This window comes from Oncorhynchus tshawytscha, unplaced genomic scaffold, assembly GCF_018296145.1.
Source record: "Oncorhynchus tshawytscha isolate Ot180627B unplaced genomic scaffold, Otsh_v2.0 Un_contig_2275_pilon_pilon, whole genome shotgun sequence".
NCBI lineage: Eukaryota > Metazoa > Chordata > Actinopteri > Salmoniformes > Salmonidae > Oncorhynchus > Oncorhynchus tshawytscha.
In genome coordinates this window covers 37878-54948 of record NW_024608870.1, presented here as the reverse complement: position 1 = coordinate 54948, position 17071 = coordinate 37878, and the positions used below count along the sequence as shown (strand labels likewise).

The following is a 17071-nucleotide window of genomic DNA, read 5'->3' as shown; positions in this document are numbered from 1 at the left end:
GAACCAATCTATATGTCTTCCTCTCTCTCTCCTTAAAGGGTTTATCAGGGAACCAATCTATATGTCTTCCTCTCTCTCCTTAAAGGGTTTATCAGGGAACCAATCTATATGTCTTCCTCTCTCTCTCCTTAAAGGGTTTATCAGGGAACCAATCTATATGTCTTCCTCTCTCTCCTTAAAGGGTTTATCAGGGAACCAATCTATATGTCTTCCTCTCTCTCTCCTTAAAGGGTTTATCAGGGAACCAATCTATATGTCTTCCTCTCTCTCTCCTTAAAGGGTTTATCAGGGAACCAATCTATATGTCTTCCTCTCTCTCTCCTTAAAGGGTTTATCAGGGAACCAATCTATATGTCTTCCTCTCTCTCCTTAAAGGGTTTATCAGGGAACCAATCTATATGTCTTCCTCTCTCTCTCCTTAAAGGGTTTATCAGGGAACCAATCTATATGTCTTCCTCTCTCTCTCTTAAAGGGTTTATCAGGGAACCAATCTATATGTCTTCCTCTCTCTCTCTTAAAGGGTTTATCAGGGAACCAATCTATATGTCTTCCTCTCTCTCTCTTAAAGGGTTTATCAGGGAACCAATCTATATGTCTTCCTCTCTCTCTCCTTAAAGGGTTTATCAGGGAACCAATCTATATGTCTTCCTCTCTCTCCTTAAAGGGTTTATCAGGGAACCAATCTATATGTCTTCCTCTCTCTCCTTAAAGGGTTTATCAGGGAACCAATCTATATGTCTTCCTCTCTCTCCTTAAAGGGTTTATCAGGGAACCAATCTATATGTCTTCCTCTCTCTCAGGGAACCAATCTATATGTTTCCTCTCTCTCTCCTTAAAGGGTTTATCAGGGAACCAATCTATATGTCTTCCTCTCTCTCTCCTTAAAGGGTTTATCAGGGAACCAATCTATATGTCTTCCTCTCTCTCCTTAAAGGGTTTATCAGGGAACCAATCTATATGTCTTCCTCTCTCTCAGGGAACCAATTAAAGGGTTTATCAGGGAACCAATCTATATGTCTTCCTCTCTCTCTCTCCTTAAAGGGTTTATCAGGGAACCAATCTATATGTCTTCCTCTCTCTCTCCTTAAAGGGTTTATCAGGGAACCAATCTATATGTCTTCCTCTCTCTCTCTTAAAGGGTTTATCAGGGAACCAATCTATATGTCTTCCTCTCTCTCTCCTTAAAGGGTTTATCAGGGAACCAATCTATATGTCTTCCTCTCAGGGAACCAATCTATATGTCTCTCCTTAAAGGGTTTATCAGGGAACCAATCTATATGTCTTCCTCTCTCTCCTTAAAGGGTTTATCAGGGAACCAATCTATATGTCTTCCTCTCTCTCTCCTTAAAGGGTTTATCAGGGAACCAATCTATATGTCTTCCTCTCTCTCTCCTTAAAGGGTTTATCAGGAACCAATCTATATGTCTTCCTCTCTCTCCTTAAAGGGTTTATCAGGGAACCAATCTATATGTCTTCCTCTCTCTCTCTCTTAAAGGGTTTATCAGGGAACCAATCTATATGTCTTCCTCTCTCTCTCCTTAAAGGGTTTATCAGGGAACCAATCTATATGTCTTCCTCTCTCTCTCCTTAAAGGGTTTATCAGGGAACCAATCTATATGTCTTCCTCTCTCTCTCCTTAAAGGGTTTATCAGGGAACCAATCTATATGTCTTCCTCTCTCTCCTTAAAGGGTTTATCAGGGAACCAATCTATATGTCTTCCTCTCTCTCTCCTTAAAGGGTTTATCAGGGAACCAATCTATATGTCTTCCTCTCTCTCCTTTCCCTCTCTCTCTCTTAAAGGGTTTATCAGGGAACCAATCTATATGTCTTCCTCTCTCTCTCCTTAAAGGGTTTATCAGGGAACCAATCTATATGTCTTCCTCTCTCTCTCTATATGTCTTCCTCTCTCTCCTTAAAGGGTTTATCAGGGAACCAATCTATATGTCTTCCTCTCTCTCTCCTTAAAGGGTTTATCAGGGAACCAATCTATATGTCTTCCTCTCTCTCTCCTTAAAGGGTTTATCAGGGAACCAATCTATATGTCTTCCTCTCTCTCTCCTCCTAAAGGGTTTATCAGGGAACCAATCTATATGTCTTCCTCTCTCTCTCTTAAAGGGTTTATCAGGGAACCAATCTATATGTCTTCCTCTCTCTCTCCTTAAAGGGTTTATCAGGGAACCAATCTATATGTCTTCCTCTCTCTCCTTAAAGGGTTTATCAGGGAACCAATCTATATGTCTTCCTCTCTCTCCTTAAAGGGTTTATCAGGGAACCAATCTATATGTCTTCCTCTCTCTCCTTAAAGGGTTTATCAGGGAACCAATCTATATGTCTTCCTCTCTCTCTCTTAAAGGGTTTATCAGGGAACCAATCTATATGTCTTCCTCTCTCTCTCCTTAAAGGGTTTATCAGGGAACCAATCTATATGTCTTCCTCTCTCTCCTTAAAGGGTTTATCAGGGAACCAATCTATATGTCTTCCTCTCTCTCTCAGGGAACCAATCTATATGTCTTCCTCTCTCTCTCTCCTTAAAGGGTTTATCAGGGAACCAATCTATATGTCTTCCTCTCTCCTCTAAAGGGTTTATCAGGAACCAATCTATATGTCTTCCTCTCTCTCTCCTTAAAGGGTTTATCAGGGAACCAATCTATATGTCTTCCTCTCTCTCCTTAAAGGGTTTATCAGGGAACCAATCTATATGTCTTCCTCTCTCTCCTTAAAGGGTTTATCAGGGAACCAATCTATATGTCTTCCTCTCTCTCTCCTAAAGGGTTTATCAGGGAACCAATCTATATTTATCAGTCTTCCTCTCTCTCTCCTTAAAGGGTTTATCAGGGAACCAATCTATATGTCTTCCTCTCTCTCTCCTTAAAGGGTTTATCAGGGAACCAATCTATATGTCTTCCTCTCTCTCCTCCTTAAAGGGTTTATCAGGGAACCAATCTATATGTCTTCCTCTCTCTCTCTTAAAGGGTTTATCAGGGAACCAATCTATATGTCTTCCTCTCTCTCTCTCTTAAAGGGTTTATCAGGGAACCAATCTATATGTCTTCCTCTCTCTCTCCTTAAAGGGTTTATCAGGGAACCAATCTATATGTCTTCCTCTCTCTCTCTTAAAGGGTTTATCAGGGAACCAATCTATATGTCTTCTTCTCTCTCTCCTTAAAGGGTTTATCAGGGAACCAATCTATATGTCTTCCTCTCTCTCTCCTTAAAGGGTTTATCAGGGAACCAATCTATATGTCTTCCTCTCTCTCCTTAAAGGGTTTATCAGGGAACCAATCTATATGTCTTCCTCTCTCTCTCCTTAAAGGGTTTATCAGGGAACCAATCTATATGTCTTCCTCTCTCTCTCCTTAAAGGGTTTATCAGGGAACCAATCTATATGTCTTCCTCTCTCTCTCTCTCTCCTTAAAGGGTTTATCAGGGAACCAATCTATATGTCTTCCTCTCTCTCTCTCTCTCCTTAAAGGGTTTATCAGGGAACCAATCTATATGTCTTCCTCTCTCTCCTTAAAGGGTTTATCAGGGAACCAATCTATATGTCTTCCTCTCTCTCTCAAAGGGTTTATCAGGGAACCAATCTATATGTCTTCCTCTCTCTCTCCTTAAAGGGTTTATCAGGGAACCAATCTATATGTCTTCCTCTCTCTCTCTCTCTCTCCTTAAAGGGTTTATCAGGGAACCAATCTATATGTCTTCCTCTCTCTCCTTAAAGGGTTTATCAGGGAACCAATCTATATGTCTTCCTCTCTCTCTCTCTCTCTCTCCTTAAAGGGTTTATCAGGGAACCAATCTATATGTCTTCCTCTCTCTCTCTTAAAGGGTTTATCAGGGAACCAATCTATATGTCTTCCTCTCTCTCTCCTTAAAGGGTTTATCAGGGAACCAATCTATATGTCTTCCTCTCTCTCCTTAAAGGGTTTATCAGGGAACCAATCTATATGTCTTCCTCTCTCTCTCTCTCCTTAAAGGGTTTATCAGGGAACCAATCTATATGTCTTCCTCTCTCTCTCCTTAAAGGGTTTATCAGGGAACCAATCTATATGTCTTCCTCTCTCTCTCCTTAAAGGGTTTATCAGGGAACCAATCTATATGTCTTCCTCTCTCTCTCTTAAAGGGTTTATCAGGAACCAATCTATATGTCTTCTTCTCTCTCCTCTAAAGGGTTTATCAGGGAACCAATCTATATGTCTTCCTCTCTCTCTCCTTAAAGGGTTTATCAGGGAACCAATCTATATGTCTTCCTCTCTCTCAGGGAACCAATCTTAAAGGGTTTATCAGGGAACCAATCTATATGTCTTCCTCTCTCTCTTAAAGGGTTTATCAGGGAACCAATCTATATGTCTTCCTCTCTCTCTCTTAAAGGGTTTATCAGGGAACCAATCTATATGTCTTCCTCTCTCTCTCTCTCTCTCTCCTTAAAGGGTTTATCAGGGAACCAATCTATATGTCTTCCTCTCTCTCTCCTTAAAGGGTTTATCAGGGAACCAATCTATATGTCTTCCTCTCTCTCTCCTTAAAGGGTTTATCAGGGAACCAATCTATATGTCTTCCTCTCTCTCTCCTTAAAGGGTTTATCAGGGAACCAATCTATATGTCTTCCTCTCTCTCTCCTTAAAGGGTTTATCAGGGAACCAATCTATATGTCTTCCTCTCTCTCTCTCTCTCTCTCCTTAAAGGGTTTATCAGGGAACCAATCTATATGTCTTCCTCTCTCTCTCCTTAAAGGGTTTATCAGGGAACCAATCTATATGTCTTCCTCTCTCTCCTTAAAGGGTTTATCAGGGAACCAATCTATATGTCTTCCTCTCTCTCTCTTAAAGGGTTTATCAGGGAACCAATCTATATGTCTTCCTCTCTCTCTCCTTAAAGGGTTTATCAGGGAACCAATCTATATGTCTTCCTCTCTCTCCTTAAAGGGTTTATCAGGGAACCAATCTATATGTCTTCCTCTCTCTCTCTTAAAGGGTTTATCAGGGAACCAATCTATATGTCTTCCTCTCTCTCTCCTTAAAGGGTTTATCAGGGAACCAATCTATATGTCTTCCTCTCTCTCTCTTAAAGGGTTTATCAGGGAACCAATCTATATGTCTTCCTCTCTCTCCTTAAAGGGTTTATCAGGGAACCAATCTATATGTCTTCCTCTCTATCAGGGAACCAATCTATATGTCTTCCTCTCTCTCCTTAAAGGGTTTATCAGGGAACCAATCTATATGTCTTCCTCTCTCTCTCCTTAAAGGGTTTATCAGGGAACCAATCTATATGTCTTCCTCTCTCTCTCTCTCCTTAAAGGGTTTATCAGGGAACCAATCTATATGTCTTCCTCTCTCTCCTTAAAGGGTTTATCAGGGAACCAATCTATATGTCTTCCTCTCTCTCTCCTTAAAGGGTTTATCAGGGAACCAATCTATATGTCTTCCTCTCTCTCTCCTTAAAGGGTTTATCAGGGAACCAATCTATATGTCTTCCTCTCTCTCCTCTCCTAAAGGGTTTATCAGGGAACCAATCTATATGTCTTCCTCTCTCTCCTTAAAGGGTTTATCAGGGAACCAATCTATATGTCTTCCTCTCTCTCTCTTAAAGGGTTTATCAGGGAACCAATCTATATGTCTTCCTCTCTCTCTCCTTAAAGGGTTTATCAGGGAACCAATCTATATGTCTTCCTCTCTCTCTCTCTCTCTAAAGGGTTTATCAGGGAACCAATCTATTTATGTCTTCCTCTCTCTCTCCTTAAAGGGTTTATCAGGGAACCAATCTATATGTCTTCCTCTCTCTCTCTTAAAGGGTTTATCAGGGAACCAATCTATATGTCTTCCTCTCTCTCTCCTTAAAGGGTTTATCAGGGAACCAATCTATATGTCTTCCTCTCTCTCTCCTTAAAGGGTTTATCAGGGAACCAATCTATATGTCTTCCTCTCTCTCCTTAAAGGGTTTATCAGGGAACCAATCTATATGTCTTCCTCTCTCTCCTTAAAGGGTTTATCAGGGAACCAATCTATATGTCTTCCTCTCTCTCCTTAAAGGGTTTATCAGGGAACCAATCTATATGTCTTCCTCTCTCTCCTTAAAGGGTTTATCAGGGAACCAATCTATATGTCTTCCTCTCTCTCTCCTTAAAGGGTTTATCAGGGAACCAATCTATATGTCTTCCTCTCTCTCTCCTTAAAGGGTTTATCAGGGAACCAATCTATATGTCTTCCTCTCTCTCTCTTAAAGGGTTTATCAGGGAACCAATCTATATGTCTTCCTCTCTCTCTCCTTAAAGGGTTTATCAGGGAACCAATCTATATGTCTTCCTCTCTCTCTCTCTCTTCCTCTCTCTCCTAAGGGTTTATCAGGGAACCAATCTATATGTCTTCCTCTCTCTCTCCTTAAAGGGTTTATCAGGGAACCAATCTATATGTCTTCCTCTCTCTCTCTTAAAGGGTTTATCAGGGAACCAATCTATATGTCTTCCTCTCTCTCTCTTAAAGGGTTTATCAGGGAACCAATCTATATGTCTTCCTCTCTCTCTCCTTAAAGGGTTTATCAGGGAACCAATCTATATGTCTTCCTCTCTCTCTCTCTCTCTAAAGGGTTTATCAGGGAACCAATCTATATGTCTTCCTCTCTCTCTCCTTAAAGGGTTTATCAGGGAACCAATCTATATGTCTTCCTCTCTCTCTCCTTAAAGGGTTTATCAGGGAACCAATCTATATGTCTTCCTCTCTCTCTCCTTAAAGGGTTTATCAGGGAACCAATCTATATGTCTTCCTCTCTCTCCTTAAAGGGTTTATCAGGGAACCAATCTATATGTCTTCCTCTCTCTCTCCTTAAAGGGTTTATCAGGGAACCAATCTATATGTCTTCCTCTCTCTCTCTTAAAGGGTTTATCAGGGAACCAATCTATATGTCTTCCTTCTCTCTTAAAGGGTTTATCAGGGAACCAATCTCTTCCTTAAAGGGTTTATCAGGGAACCAATCTATATGTCTTCCTCTCTCTCTCCTTAAAGGGTTTATCAGGGAACCAATCTATATGTCTTCCTCTCTCTCTCCTTAAAGGGTTTATCAGGGAACCAATCTATATGTCTTCCTCTCTCTCTCTTAAAGGGTTTATCAGGGAACCAATCTATATGTCTTCCTCTCTCTCTCCTTAAAGGGTTTATCAGGAAACCAATCTATATGTCTTCCTCTCTCTCCTTAAAGGGTTTATCAGGGAACCAATCTATATGTCTTCCTCTCTCTCCTTAAAGGGTTTATCAGGGAACCAATCTATATGTCTTCCTCTCTCTCCTTAAAGGGTTTATCAGGGAACCAATCTATATGTCTTCCTCTCTCTCTCCTTAAAGGGTTTATCAGGGTTTAACCAATCTATATGTCTTCCTCTCTCTCTTAAAGGGTTTATCAGGGAACCAATCTATATGTCTTCCTCTCTCTCTCCTTAAAGGGTTTATCATGGAACCAATCTATATGTCTTCCTCTCTCTCTCTCCTTAAAGGGTTTATCAGGGAACCAATCTATATGTCTTCCTCTCTCTCCTTAAAGGGTTTATCAGGGAACCAATCTATATGTCTTCCTCTCTCTCTCCTTAAAGGGTTTATCAGGGAACCAATCTATATGTCTTCCTCTCTCTCCTTAAAGGGTTTATCAGGGAACCAATCTATATTTATCAGTCTTCCTCCTCTCTCTCCTTAAAGGGTTTATCAGGGAACCAATCTATATGTCTTCCTCTCTCTCCTTAAAGGGTTTATCAGGGAACCAATCTATATGTCTTCCTCTCTCTCTCTCTCCTTAAAGGGTTTATCAGGGAACCAATCTATATGTCTTCCTCTCTCTCTCCTTAAAGGGTTTATCAGGGAACCAATCTATATGTCTTCCTCTCTCTCTCCTTAAAGGGTTTATCAGGGAACCAATCTATATGTCTTCCTCTCTCTCTCCTTAAAGGGTTTATCAGGGAACCAATCTATATGTCTTCCTCTCTCTCTCCTTAAAGGGTTTATCAGGGAACCAATCTATATGTCTTCCTCTCTCTCCTTAAAGGGTTTATCATCAAACCAATCTATTTTACGACTTCCTCTCTCTCTCCTTAAAGGGTTTATCAGGGAACCAATCTATTTTACGACTTCCTCTCTCTCTCTCCTTAAAGGGTTTATCATGGTACCAATCTATTTTACGACTTCCTCTCTCTCTCTCCTTAAAGGGTTTATCATGGTACCAATCTATTTTACGACTTCCTCTCTGAAGGTCAACAGCAATTGACCTTCGTTACCTCCATTAAACACAGTGTGTATATAACAGGTCATTATAACAGGTCATTTTATAACAGGTCATTATAACAGGTCATTATAACAGGTCATTGTACCAGACCCTCCATTAGACACAGTGTGTATATAACAGGTCATTATAACAGGTCATTATAACAGGTCATTGTACCAGACCCTCCATTAGACACAGTCTGTATATAACAGGTCATTATAACAGGTCATTATAACAGGTCATTATAACAGGTCATTGTACCAGACCCTCCGTTAAACACAGTGTATATATAACAGGTCATTATAACAGGTCATTATAACAGGTCATTATAACAGGTCATTGTACCAGTTACCTCCATTAGACACAGTGTGTATATAACAGGTCATTGTAGAGATGAGTACTAGATACTAGAGGAGAGATGATAGAGTACTAGATGTTAGAGTACTAGAGTACTAGATACTGTATTCAGGGAGTAGAGATGATAGAGGAGAGATGATAGAGTACTAGATACTGTATTCAGGGAGTAGAGATGATAGAGTAGAGATGATAGAGTAGAGATGATAGAGTAGAGATGATAGAGGAGAGATGATAGAGGAGAGATGCTGTATTCAGGGAGTAGAGATGATAGAGTACTAGATACTGTATTCAGGGAGTAGAGATGATAGAGTACTAGATACTGTATTCAGGGAGTAGAGATGATAGAGTAGAGATGATAGAGTACTAGATACTGTATTCAGGGAGTAGAGATGATAGAGTACTAGATACTGTATTCAGGGAGTAGAGATGATAGAGTACTAGATACTGTATTCAGGGAGTAGAGATGATAGAGTACTAGATACTGTATTCAGGGAGTAGAGATGATAGAGTACTAGATACTGTATTCAGGGAGTAGAGATGATAGAGGAGAGATGATAGAGGAGAGATACTGTATTCAGGGAGTAGAGATGATAGAGTACTAGATACTGTATTCAGGGAGTGGAGAAGCTCAGTAGAAATACTGTGTCCTGACCGTGACTTTGTGTGTGATGGCCTTCTGGAGTCCCTCAGGGGAGATCTGGAGCAGCTCAGCTACGACTCTGATCTCCTGAGCACTGACCACAGACGCCACCTCCTGGCCATCCGCCTGCAGTACAACACATTAACATTTATTTATCAAAGGCAACTTCTGCTTCATCCCAACCCCTCTGAATGACACACAGGGGCAGCCCTCTGCTCCAACCATACAGTGGAATATTCTAGAGAGCTATTCCATATTATAGTGATACCACATTAACAGTGGGGACTATGACATATAATGCATTTAGAAAGTATTCAGACCCCTTGACTTTTTCCACATTTTGTTATATTACAGCCTTACTCTAAAATGGATTAAATCGTTTATTTTTCTCATCAATCTACACACAATACCCCGTAATGACATCACAATACCCCATAATGACATCACAATACCCCATAATGACATCACAATTCCCCATAATGACAAAGCAAAAACAGGTTTTTAGACAAAAAAGTTGCAAAAAAAATACAGAATCACATTTAATGACAAAATAATAAAACTGTTTTTGATTTGTCATTATGGGGTATTGTGATGTCATTATGGGGTATTGTGATGTCATTATGGGGTATTGTGATGTCATTATGGGGTATTGTGATGTCATTATGGGGTATTGTGATGTCATTATGGGGTATTGTGATGTCCTTATGGAGTATTGTGATGTCCTTATGGGGTATTGTGATGTCATTATGGGGTATTGTGATGTCATTATGGGGTATTGTGATGTCATTATGGGGTATTGTGATGTCATTATAGGGTATTGTGATGTCATTATGGGGTATTGTGATGTCATTATGGGGTATTGTGATGTCATTATGGGGTATTGTGATGTCATTATGGGGTATTGTGATGTCATTATAGGGTATTGTGATGTCATTATGGGGTATTGTGATGTCATTATGGGGTATTGCGATGCCATTATGGCGTATTGTGATGTCATTATGGGGTATTGTGATGTCAGTATGGGGTATTGTGATGTCATTATGGGGTATTGTGATGTCATTATAGGGTATTGTGATGTCATTATGGGGCATTGTGATGTCATTATGGGGTATTGTGATGTCATTATAGGGCATTGTGATGTCATTATGGGGTATTGTGATGTCATTATGGGGTATTGTGATGTCATTATAGGGTATTGTGATGTCATTATGGGGTATTGTGATGTCATTATGGGGTATTGTGATGTCATTATGGGGTATTGTGATGTCATTATGGGGTATTGTGATGTCATTATATTGTGATGTCATTATGGGGTATTGTGATGTCATGATGGGGTATTGTGATGTCATGATGGGGTATTGTGATGTCATGATGGGGTATTGTGATGTCATGATGGGGTATTGTGATGTCATGATGGGGTATTGTGATGTCATGATGGGGTATTGTGATGTCATGATATGATGTCATTAATAAAACTATTGTGATGTCATTATGGGGTATTGTGATGTCATTATGGGGTATTGTGATGTCCTTATGGGGTATTGTGATGTCATTATGGGGTATTGTGATGTCATTATGGGGTATTGTGATGTCATTATGGGGTATTGTGATGTCATGATGGGGTATTGTGATGTCATGATGGGGTATTGTGATGTCATGATGGGGTATTGTGATGTCATGATGGGGTATTGTGATGTCATGATGGGGTATTGTGATGTCATGATGGGGTATTGTGATGTCATTATGGGGTATTGTGAGTCATTATAGGGTATTGTGATGTCCTTATGGGTATTGTGATGTCCTTATGGGGTATTGTGATGTCATTATGGGGTATTGTGATGTCATTATGGGGTATTGTGATGTCATTATGGGGTATTGTGTGTAGAATGATGAGAATTGTTTAAAAAATCTATTTTAGAATAAGCCTGTAACATAGCAAAATGTGTAAAAAGTCAAGAGGTTTGAATAATTTCCGAAGGCACTGTGTATATACAGGTAGGAGAGGTTGGAGCAGAGGGATGCCACACTGGGCGTTCATGGAGTTCATGGAGAAGTTGTTGTGTATATACAGGTAGGAGAGGTTGGAGCAGAGGGATGCCACACTGGGATGGAGTTCATGGAGAAGTTGTCGTGTATATACAGGTAGGAGAGGTTGGAGCAGAGGGATGCCACACTGGGAGTTCATGGAGTTCATGGAGAAGTTGTTGTTTATATACAGGTAGGAGAGGTTGGAGCAGAGGGATGCCACACTGGGAGTTCATGGAGAAGTTGTCGTGGGGGTTAAGTGTCTGGCTCAATGGCATCTAGGATTTGATACCAGCGACCCTCTGGTTGCCAGCTCACTTCCAGCCAAATGTTTCACATCAGACCCATTGCTAGGCTACCTGCTGCCCACGGGTTAGGAGTTAGGGTTTAAAGGGATAGTTTGAGATTTTAGGTAAATAGAAAAAAAGGGCTTGATTGGCAAAATCTCAAACATCCCTTTAAGGTTCGGGTTAGACTACCATACCTCATATCTCTGGAAGTAGACATTCCCCAGACTATCCCTTTAAGGTTTGGGTTAGACAGCCATACCTCATATCTTTGGAAGTAGACATTCCCCAGACTATCCCTTTAAGGTTCGGGTTAGACAGTCGTAACTCATATCTTTGGAAGTAGACGTTCCCCAGACTATCCCTTTAAGGTTCGGGGTTAGACAGTCGTACCTCATATCTTTGGAAGTAGACATTCCCCAGACTATCCCTTTAAGGTTCGGGTTAGACAGCCGTATCTTTGGAAGTAGACGTTCCCAGACTATCCCTTTAAGGTTTGGGTTAGACAGCCATACCTCATATCTTTGGAAGTAGACGTTCCCCAGACTATCCCTTTAAGGTTCGGGTTAGACAGTCGTACCTCATATCTTTGGAAGTAGACGTTCCCCAGACTATCCCTTTAAGGTTCGGGGTTAGACAGCCGTATCTTTGGAAGTAGACGTTCCCCAGACTATCCCTTTAAGGTTCAGGTTAGACAGCCATACCTCATGTCTTTGGAAGTAGACGTTCCCCAGGTGTAGAATAGAAGACAGGACTCTAAAGATGGACGCCTGGTCGTCAGGGGTGAAGTGAAGGATCTCCATAGCAGCCAGCAGACGGAGGAAGTCCTCCCTGTCACTCTTTCCTGCTATCCCACAATCCCCTCCCTGGACACACACGACCATGGCCATCAGCTGTGTGTGTGTGTGTGTGTGTGTGTGTGTGTGTGTGTGTGTGTGTCTGTGTGTGTGTGTGTGCGTGTGTGTGTGTCTCTATGTGTGTGTGTGTGTGTGTATGTCTACCTGGTTCAGATAATAATATGTCTCAGCCTCCTGCAGGTAGAAGGCCTGCCTCTGCTGGGGGGGAAGACCTGACAGCATCTCATAGAAGATATGATAGTTCCTCTCATCTCTGGCCTGTAGAAACATCTCAGTCATTTAGCACCTATCCAGAGACACATGTGTCCATGTGACTGAGTGTGTGCGTGTGTGTGTGTGTGAATGTGACTGAGTGTGCGTGTGTGTGTGTCCATGTGACTGAGTGTGTGTGTGTATGTGTGTGGTGTGGTGTGTGTGTGTGTGTGTGTGTTGTGTGGTGTGGTGTGGTGTGGTGTGGTGTGTGTGTGTGTGTGTATCTCACCTGGAAGACTATACGGGACTTTTCCATCAGATACTGAGAGGTTATGGCACCGCTGATCACACCCCTAGACACACACACACACACACACACACACACACACACACACACACACACACACACAAACCCTAGAGTTAACACACACCCCTAGAGTTAACACACACACACACCCCTAGAGTTAACACACACACCCCCCTAGAGTTAACCCACACACCCCTAGAGTTAACACACACACCCCTAGAGTTAATATACACACACACCCCTAGAGTTAACACACACCCCCTAGAGTTAACACACACACACACCCCTAGAGTTAACACACGCACACACCCCTAGAGTTAACACAGACACCCCCTAGAGTTAACATACACACACCCCTAGAGTTAACACACACACCCCTAGAGTTAACACACACACCCCTAGAGTTAACACACACACCCCTAGAGTTAACACACACCCCTAGAGTTAACACACACCCCTAGAGTTAACACACACACACACCCCTAGAGTTAACACACACCCCCCTAGAGTTAACACACACACACACCCCTAGAGTTAACAAACACCCCTAGAGTTAACAAACACCTCCCTAGAGTTAACAAACACACACCCCTAGAGTTAACACACACACACCCCTAGAGTTAACACACACACACCCTAGAGTTAACACACACCCCCTAGAGTTAACACACACACACCCCTAGAGTTAACAAACACACCCCCTAGAGTTAACAAACACACACCCCTAGAGTTAACAAACACACACCCCTAGAGTTAACAAACACCCCCTAGAGTTAACACACACCCCCTAGAGTTAACAAACACCCCCTAGAGTTAACACACACACACACCCCTAGAGTTAACACACACACACACACACACACCCCCTAGAGTTAACACACACACACCCCCTAGAGTTAACACACACACCCCTAGAGTTAACACACACCCCCCTAGAGTTAACACACACACACCCCTAGAGTTAACAAACACACACCCCTAGAGTTAACACACACACATATAGATATAGGATATAGACCAGAGGATAGAGGATGTTGACCAGAGGATAGAGGATGTTGACCAGAGGATAGAGGATGTTGACCAGAGGATAGAGGTTATAGACCAGAGGATAGAGGTTATAGACCCGAGGATAGAGGTTATAGATAGAGGTTATAGACCAGAGGATAGAGGTTATAGACCAGGATAGAGGTTATAGATAGAGGTTATAGACCAGAGGATAGAGGTTATAGACCAGAGGATAGAGGTTATAGACCCGAGGATAGAGGTTATAGATAGAGGTTATAGACCAGAGGATAGAGGTTATAGACCATAGGATAGAGGTTATAGATAGAGGTTATAGATAGAGGTTATAGACCAGAGGATAGAGGTTATAGACCAGAGGATAGAGGTTATAGACCAGAGGATAGAGGTTATAGACCAGATGATAGAGGTTATAGACCAGAGGATAGAGGTTATAGACCCGAGGATAGAGGTTATAGATAGAGATTATAGACCAGAGGATAGAGGTTATAGACCAGAGGATAGAGGTTATAGACCAGAGAATAGAGGTTATAGACCAGAGAATAGAGGTTATAGACCAGAGGATAGAGGTTATAGACCAGAGGATAGAGGTTATAGATAGAGGTTATAGACCAGAGGATAGAGGTTATAGACCAGAGGATAGAGGTTATAGACCAGAGGATAGAGGTTATAGATAGAGGTTATAGACCAGAGGATAGAGGTTATAGACCAGAGGATAGAGGTTATAGATAGAGGTTATAGATAGAGGTTATAGATAGAGGTTATAGACCAGAGGATAGGGGTTATAGACCAGAGGATAGAGGTTATAGACCAGAGAATAGAGGTTATAGACCAGAGAATAGAGGTTATAGACCAGAGGATAGAGGTTATAGACCAGAGATAGAGGTTATAGACCAGAGGATAGAGGTTATAGACCAGAGGATAGAGGTTATAGATAGAGGATAGAGGTTATAGACCAGAGGATAGAGGTTATAGACCAGAGGATTTATAGACCAGAGGATAGAGGTTATAGACCAGAGGATAGAGGTTATAGACCAGAGGATAGAGTTATAGACCAGAGGATAGAGGTTATAGACCAGAGGATAGAGGTTATAGACCAGAGGATTTATAGAGGATAGAGGTTATAGATAGAGGTTATAGACCAGAGGATAGAGGTTATAGACCAGAGGATAGAGGTTATAGACCAGAGGATAGAGATCATATAGATAGATCAATTATAGACCAGAGGATAGAGATAGTTATAGACCAGAGGATAGAGGTTATAGACCAGAGAGATAGAGGTTATAGACCAGAGAATAGAGGTTATAGATAGAGGTTATAGATAGAGATATAGAATTATAGACCAGAGATAGAGGTTATAGACCAGAGAATACTTATAGATAGAGGTTATAGACCAGATCATACTTATAGACCAGATAGATAGAGGTTATAGACCAGAGGATATTTATAGACCAGAGGATAGAGGTTATAGACCAGAGGATAGAGGTTATAGACCAGAGGATAGAGGTTATAGACCAGAGGATAGAGGTCATAGAAAATACCAGAGGATAGACCAGAGGATAGAGGTTATAGACCAGAGGATAGAGGATATTGACCAGAGGATAGAGGTTATAGACCAGAGGATAGAGTTATTGATCATACTCACTGTTCCAGATAGATGATTTTATACCAGATCATACTCACTGTTCCAGATAGATCTATATATACCAGATCAGCTACTCACTGTTCCAGATAGATCTATATATACCAGATCATATTCACTGTTCCAGATAGATCAATATATACCAGATCATACTCACTCCTCCAGATAGATCAATATATACCAGATCATACTCACTCCTCCAGAAGATCAATATATACATGTAGATCATACTCACTCCTCCAGATAGATCAATATATACCAGATCATACTCACTCCTCCAGATAGAACAATATATACAGATCATACTCACTCCTCCAGATAGATCTCCACGTATTTCCCGAACACTGGAGTTGTCAGTGCGAACTGTTTTGGCATTTCACAAAGGATTCTATGAAGACAGCTGCCTCAAGAATCTGGGTAAACATTCAGAGATAAAACATCAGCATGAAAATACCATCATGTAGAACAAGTCCAGTGGAGCTAGCTACTCTACAGAACACAGCAGGTAGAACATGTAGACAGCTAGCTACTCTACAGAACACAGCAGGTAGAACATGTAGACAGCTAGCTACTCTACAGAACACAGCAGGTAGAACATGTAGACAGTGGAGCTAGCTACTCTACAGAACACAGCAGGTAGAACATGTAGACAGCTAGCTACTCTACAGAACACAGCAGGTAGAACATGTAGACAGTGGAGCTAGCTACTCTACAGAACACAGCAGGTAGAACATGTAGACAGCTAGCTACTCTACAGAACACAACAGGTAGAACATGTAGACAGTGGAGCTAGCTACTCTACAGAACACAGCAGGTAGAACATGTAGACAGTGGAGCTAGCTACTCTACAGAACACAGCAGGTAGAACATGTAGACAGCTAGCTACTCTACAGAACACAGCAGGTAGAACATGTAGACAGCTAGCTACTCTACAGAACACAGCAGGTAGAACATGTAGACAGCTAGCTACTCTACAGAACACAGCAGGTAGAACATGTAGACAGTGGAGCTAGCTACTCTACAGAACACAGCAGGTAGTACATGTAGACAGCTAGCTACTCTACAGAACACAGCAGGTAGAACATGCAGACAGCTAGCTACTCTACAGAACACAGCAGGTAGAACATGGAGACAGCTAGCTACTCTACAGAACACAGCAGGTAGAACATGTAGACAGCTAGCTACTCTACAGAACACAGCAGGTAGAACATGTAGACAGCTGGAGCTAGCTCTACAGAACACAGCAGGTAGAACATGTAGACAGCTAGCTACTCTACAGAACACAGCAGGTAGAACATGTAGACAGCTAGCTACTCTACAGAACACAGCAGGTAGAACATGTAGACAGCTAGCTACTCTACAGAACACAGCAGGTAGAACATGTAGACAGCTAGCTACTCTACAGAACACAGCAGGTAGAACATGTAGACAGCTAGCTACTCTACAGAACACAGCAGGTAGAACATGTAGACAGTGGAGCTAGCTACTCTACAGAACACAGCAGG

The 17071-nt window shown here is 41.5% G+C and overlaps 1 protein-coding gene across 1 annotated transcript in view; it reads right to left on the bottom strand.

Annotated features, from left to right (window-relative positions):
• LOC121843911 (unconventional myosin-XV-like) overlaps nt 1-17071 on the bottom strand; it is a gene marked incomplete at its 3' end in the record, with an annotated part of 62632 nt that overhangs the window by 29697 nt on the left and 15864 nt on the right. Inside the window, 7 exon segments of the mRNA XM_042313784.1 lie at nt 9249-9362; nt 12253-12414; nt 12550-12663; nt 12887-12950; nt 15877-15909; nt 15911-15942; nt 15944-15979. Coding sequence (XP_042169718.1) covers nt 9249-9362; nt 12253-12414; nt 12550-12663; nt 12887-12950; nt 15877-15909; nt 15911-15942; nt 15944-15979 — 555 coding nt within the window.